This window comes from Habropoda laboriosa, unplaced genomic scaffold (assembly GCF_001263275.1).
Source record: "Habropoda laboriosa isolate 0110345459 unplaced genomic scaffold, ASM126327v1 scaffold128, whole genome shotgun sequence".
Taxonomy (NCBI): domain Eukaryota; kingdom Metazoa; phylum Arthropoda; class Insecta; order Hymenoptera; family Apidae; genus Habropoda; species Habropoda laboriosa.
Window position 1 is genome coordinate 845,374 of NW_017100281.1, and position 6,850 is coordinate 852,223.

The 6,850-nt window shown below is 35.0% G+C and overlaps 1 protein-coding gene across 1 annotated transcript in view; it reads left to right on the forward strand.

The window, feature by feature from the left end:
• The first annotated feature begins 496 nt into the window (after positions 1-496).
• The window catches only part of LOC108573619 (trypsin-1-like), an 8,143-nt gene continuing 1,789 nt past the window's right edge, over positions 497-6,850 (forward strand). The window contains exons 1-7 of the mRNA XM_017936083.1: positions 497-522; positions 1,572-1,603; positions 2,612-2,698; positions 3,567-3,728; positions 4,824-4,986; positions 5,822-6,030; positions 6,759-6,844. Coding sequence (XP_017791572.1) covers positions 497-522; positions 1,572-1,603; positions 2,612-2,698; positions 3,567-3,728; positions 4,824-4,986; positions 5,822-6,030; positions 6,759-6,844 — 765 coding nt within the window. The remainder of the gene's footprint in view (positions 523-1,571; positions 1,604-2,611; positions 2,699-3,566; positions 3,729-4,823; positions 4,987-5,821; positions 6,031-6,758; positions 6,845-6,850) is intronic.

The window sequence follows — 6,850 nt, forward strand, 5'->3', positions numbered from 1 at the left end:
AGCAATCAGTTACAAACTTATCTTCCATACGATGTAAAGAACTTACTTACTATAAAAAAAATTTATACACATATATTACAACAGATGTAAACATAAACGGGTGATAAGGTGGAATGATCGTAGTAACGAAATTTATCTTGCCCGTGAAAAAGGTGAAATCACGGTAACAATCTGACCTTGGTTGATAAGTGTAAATAAGGCAAGGCTGCTGATAACGTTAGTCACCCAACCAGACAATAAAGCAATGTCCCACCCGCATGAGGGTGCTGTGACCCATATACCTTGACCCACTGTCACAGGTCACAGGTGAGACACAATCCTCCGTCCTACATCAACTTATCTTATTTTCTCGGAATGTCAACTAGACGCCTGATAAGACGAGTTACACGAAAAATCCTACGAGCAGGTAAGTCGTGCCTAAGAACAATCAACGTACAAATTTTCTCGCTCTTTACTGTTTCTCACAATGATTTCTCGTTGTTATTGTTAACCGTTCATGCTCGTGGAATATTTACAACTTTTGTCATTTTTATTCTGCTTCTCGTATCGTATCACTGTACCTGGTGCATCGACGGATAATTAAATGTTTTATAAACGACAAGATATAGTTTTAGAGGATAATGAGAAAGTTGTCTTCGGAAGATATTTTCGTCGTTACAAGGTATTTGGTGTAATTTTCTGAAATTACCATAACAAGCCTTCGTACTGTGTGATTATCTTCTTGTTGTTAACGATAATGCACAGTTCTTGCGAATCGCAATATTGTCATTTTTATTATTTCGGAGCAAGTGTACCTCTTATGTACGTACTATTTACATACCATACTTAACAGCTAATTCTAGCTGTAGTCCGGGAAATTAAACAATAATAGAAATATACGTGTAAAATATATACCATACGTTCACAGTCGAGACAAGTCTTTGTACGCCTCGTTAGAATTTATTTAGCGTTGTATAATTTCAACCGAGAAGTTAATATAAAATAGAAATAATCAATAATTAAACGATTCTATAATGACGTCAAAAGTGAAAACTCGAACGAAACGATTTTATTCCTTTTTCTTGTCAAATCATATACCTTTCTATTATGTTATTAGAAAATTACGCCGTTTTCAGTTATATCGCTTTATGCTGTCAGTGTTTAATTAAGCGAGACTTCGCATATATACGTATTCATATTTGCGCGTCAATTTACAAAACGAGGCATTATAACATAAAAATCTACTAGTTTCAACACTTTCAAGTTTATTTCTGCAATCAAAATTCAGAAAATCTGTTTTTTTTTTTTTTTTGTAATAAGTTACACTAATTCAAACGTGTCGGATAATTTATCATATCTCAAGAACGTAAATCAAGCCTTTTTTCCGACTCGATAACGGTCAACTAGACACAAGATATCGAAAGAATCATAAGGGGAATCACCTCATCCGATGTCAACAGGACGTACACTGCCGTTCATAAGTATTGGGACACCCATTAGATTTAAATTACATTTCCTCATCGAAGTTGCACATTAGAAAAAATATACAAATGTTATACTTTCAAATTCTACAATGAGTAACTTTTTTTCAGGATTTTAATAATACTGTTAATGACAGTTGCGCGTCAAATAATTTTATATTAAACTTGTAATGACAGTGAGGCTTGTTTCACGTTCAGTAAGTAGATTTCAGTAGATTTTTGTAAAATGTAGTAGAATTCTGTAGATTTCAGTACATTTTAATAGATTTCCGTAGGTTTCAAAAGATTTCAATACATATTAGAATACAGTAAACCGGAATTCAGTAAATTTTAGTAGATTTAGGCAGAGTTCAGTAGATTTTGGTAGATTTCGGCAGAGTTCAGTAGATTTCGGCAGAGTTCGGTAGATTTTAGTTGATTTCGGTAGATTTCGGCAGAGTTCGGTAGATTTTAGTAGATTTCGGCAGAGTTCGGTAAATTTTAGTAGATTTCGGTAGATTTCGGCAGAGTTCGGTAGATTTTAGTAGGTTTCGGTAGATTTCGGCAGAGTTCGGTAGATTTTAGTAGATTTCGGCAGAGTTCGGTAAATTTTAGTAGATTTCGGTAGATTTCGGCAGAGTTCAGTAGATTTCGGCAGATTTCGGTAGATTTCGGCAGAGTTCGGTAGATTTTAGTTGATTTCGGTAGATTTTAGTAAATTTCGGCAGAGTTCGGTAAATTTTAGTAGATTTCGGTAGATTTCGGCAGAGCTCGGCAGAGCTCGGTAGATTTCGGTAGATTTCACTATGCTTCACATTCCAGTAAATGTCCCAATACTTCTGAACCGGAGTGTAGCATCTTTAACAGATCAGTATAATCGTCGCACAAGTTATCACCTATACCTCCGCTAGGCCCCACATTTCGAGATCTTTGTTCACGTTGTAAATTTGCATATGGTCAGCCTAAATTTTCACCTTGACTACTTGCCCGTCCACTATTCTGTATAAATAAAGATGTGACGACGAGAAAGAAGTGTTGTGTGAAAGTGTACGCCGTCTCGGTAAGAAGTGTGTATCGAGTCAGGTTGAATCGGTTGCTCCCTTTTATTTCGTAAACGAACGCCATAGAATTCACAGTATTCGTTTCGCGCGCGACAAGGAAAGTGTGATCAGGCACGATCATGTGTATCAATAAAACATTCTACATGCTCGTAGTGGTTGCGGTGATATGTGCTACTAATTGCGAAGAAGTAAGTAACTGTTAACAGTAATATGTTGCTTTCAAACGCGATCGATACTTTCTAGAGATAATGCTACACGAATGGATTGATCTGTTCGCGTTTAATGTCGAGTATTTGTTGCTATTGTTGTACAACGAAACGAGGAAACCGTCGGATCGTACAGTTGATTTGAAATCGTTACAAGCTCTTCTTCCAAGAGGTGTCACGCTCATTTTTATCCTACGATTTGCTGAAGATCCGTGGGCGTCTAACGAGGAAACTTTGTGAAAGACTTTTACGATGAACAGAGGTCTGGATTTATAACGTCTAATGATTTCTGTGCGAGCAACCTTGGACCGTGTGAATAAATTTGAAATCTGACACGATTTATTGGGAATAATCCTTTTCCGTTTCGCATATGTAATGAGGTTTATATTGGGGACACGTAACGGTGATAAAAGATGTCAAGATCGATGTTCTGTATTTTTTAAATCCTCCAATACCAATGGCTGAAATTGACGTTTGTTGCTGTCGAACGTTTGTCGAATTTTGTGGAACACAGCCTTTAGGATCTGAATAAATTAAAGTTGACATTTTTTTTCTATGTTGTTCAATTTTCCTAAGGACTGCTTGGGAAAAGGATAGGAAAACTGAAGCTTATGTTGTAAAATATTTCTCTTCGTATTAAAAAGTAACAATGAACGCTATAGAATTGATTAAAATTCACTGAGAAGTGTAAAAACTATTAAAAAATGTAGAACAATGCGAATCTTTAGTTATTACGAAAAATTCTAGTAGATATTGTCTTTAACAAAATTAGTAGCTGCATTTTTAAACATCAGAGTAAAAGGTGTGTACCACTGTTAATACTGAGAAAAATTTATAGCTGCAATCTCCAGTTGTCGAAGATGTTATCAAAGAAGAAACTGTACAGCCTACACTGTATAATTCAACGGCAGTGGACGACAAAAATTTTTGGGAATGGCTGTATGGTTTCGTATCTACTGCTAATCCCATAATAACAACTGAACTTCCGAGACCAGTGCAGCCTCTGTCGTGTTTACCTTGCAGTAAGTTCCAGTTTATTCTATTCCATAAATAATGTAACACATCTACGTATGTTCAGTCAAAACTAAAAAAAAAAAAAAATAATTGTATAAAAATGTAAAATAATTGCTCGAAACGTCCACGAGTTGCTTATTTAATTTTTAAATTTTACTATTTGTAGTATTTAATTTAAAAATTTAAAAATTTTAGTATTTAACTTTAGCTTATTTGATTATCCAATTCTCTTTTTGGTTAAAAATTTCAATGTAGGATGTAAGGTGAATTTGATACAACTTAATGCACATACCTTCACTATTAACACGTTCGCTGCCAGCAGAAAGTTAGCAGCATGCTGGATAGTACATTCTGGGCCGCATATGCTGCGTCGGTGGCAGCGACCGTGTCAAAGATTCATCTGTGCGACTTTTATTCCTTTTATTTTATTACTATTAGACATACAAATGCAAGAGGCAAAGCAGAAATTCAAATATACAGTTACTCTCAGAAATATTCGGACACTAAGAAAACAAGCATTAAACACGGCATAGGCAAAAATATTCGTATTTAAAGCATTATGAATATTAACACGTTCAGGAATTGGCAACGAAATTCACGAAACGCTCGCTTACGACCGGATTTTACTTTAGCTAATTTTTTTTCATTCTAATCTTTTCAGTTCTTTAATATACGTGATTTTTCGTAGAATATTATAGAATAATGTGGTCACCGGTGGGTCACATTGTCCTGAACGTGTCAAAAATATTTATCTTTGCTAAGAATTCCAATTGTAACATTCGACATAACTTTGATTAATTTTATGACGTTTTTATTAATTATTAATTATTGTTATATTCTTTTAATTTTATTAATTATTGACGTTTTATGATGAAAAAGCATCGACCTAATTCTTTCATAATTATGGTTAATTAACCAAAATACATCACTAGAAAGGCAAGCTCGTTTAGTATAGTCCAAATATTTTTGGGAGTAGCTGTACATATTTTGCAAAAATACTTAAACGTGAGAAATTTAGATTAATCTGTTATATGCGTCTGTTACGCGTACAACGAACAGTATTTAATAAAATTAATCGAATGCGACGTTATACAATGTTATAGAATGCGGTTTGACGAATACACAGAAACGTATAGTAGGCGGTATCGAAACTCAAGTTAATCAATACCCATGGATGGCATTAATGATGTTTAGAGGACGATTCTATTGCGGTGGATCTGTTATAAGCTCTCGTTATGTACTGACTGCTGCGCATTGTGTCGACAGGTGATTTTACGTTTTAATCGTTTCCTTTTTTTTATTCGTTCAAACATCGCCGTACCAATAATAACAAAAATCTCACGTTATAACGATTCTATCAAATTTCTAAAATAACAGTGCCAATTATACTGCAATAGACATATAATTAGGAAGACACGAGTGTAGATATAACGAAATACAAATCACGACATTTACAGATAAACGTGTCATTTCAAATTAGAAAAATAGGTCCAGCTATTGTGACTTAAGAAAAAAGAATTAGGGGTAAGTGTCGTTAATAGAAACGAAAAAATCGACCGTGATAAATGCAAGAATAAAACTGTTGAGCTAATGAGAAAGGGAACCGTAGTTAACAAGGGAAGCTCAGCAACCCGAAAATTCAAAAAAATTTATTATATAAAATAATATAAAAGAACTTATATTAATATGTAGATCAAGTGGTGCTAACAACGAAACGATTTCGGCAATGAAACGGTCTTAACATGTGAAAACACTCCCTGAAAAGAGCTTCTTACTACACCATCGGATTGAAGGAGAAGTTCGTAGCGTTTGTCAAACCACTTTAACCAGTTCATCGTCCAGAGAGACGCCAGGTTCTGAGAGGATGGAATCACGAAACTCCCTCAAAGATGGCAAAAGACAGTGGAACAAAATAGCGTACATGTTGCTTTTGAATTTTACTTAAAAAAACGCTACGAACTTTTCTCCCAGCCCAATACATATTTTATATTCTGATTTACGTACATTAGTTACACAATAACAGCGGTCCACGTGTAACGGTGTATTATATCACCGACACTCTGAAATTCGCTAAAACGTATTTGATAAATAATTGAAATAGGTTCGATCCAAATCTCATATCTGTGAGGATATTGGAACACGATCGCAATTCTACTACAGAAACAGAGACCGAAGTGTTTCAAGTCGAGACAGTGATCAAGCATAGCGGCTATTCAACGTATAACTACAACAATGACATCGCGCTCGTCAAATTGAAGGACGGTATTCGATTCGAGGGAAAGATGAGGCCTGTTTGCCTTCCAGAACGAGGTAATCTGTTCAATGCTGCGTTATTCTGTAATAAAATAGATTTGTGGTCGACGTACACTGTATACCGTGTGTCCTCTTTCTCCGTCTAATGGTTTCTCTTCAATCGTACGTGCAGACTAATTATTTTTCATAGCCCTGGTGCTACGAGAAAATTTTTGTACGTAATTTGAATGGTTTCAAAGGGTGAACAAGATGGAAGAAAATTTTTATTTTAAATACCATTTTTTTCTTTCTTCAAGATCACCTATGACTCTTTTATACGAATGTACGTATTTTTCTCTTCTGTACGTTTGACAGACATTGATGTGCACTTAAACATGCATAATGACCTTAAAGTCTAAAATTTGAAATCAAATGTGATACTTCCTTTCATTTTTTCTCATTTATTCGATCAAAAAAATTTGTCTTCCATCTTATTCACGCATACAAATTTTCCCGTACCACCATAGCTGTATTAGGTTGCCTGTTTTACGCGATCCGCCCTGTATATTAACAAAATTGATCCAATTTTAATCTATAGTACATATAATCCAAATGTTTTTTCTCTTTTGAAAGATGAAATAGTTTTTCAAGAGAATCGTATCCCTAGTCCGCTATACTTTCTTTTCATCCGACTACAATAAAAGCTAAGAATCGTCCGAAAATTGATTTTCAAAGCTCGCATTTCGAAAGAATCAAGCTAGCAACCAAATAACACGAGAAAATTCCTTCTTTTTTTTGTTCTTTAGCGAAAACTTTCTCTGGTATAAACGGCACGGTAACCGGTTGGGGCGCGATAGAGGAATCTGGCGTGATCTCGCAAACTTTGCAGGAAGTCACC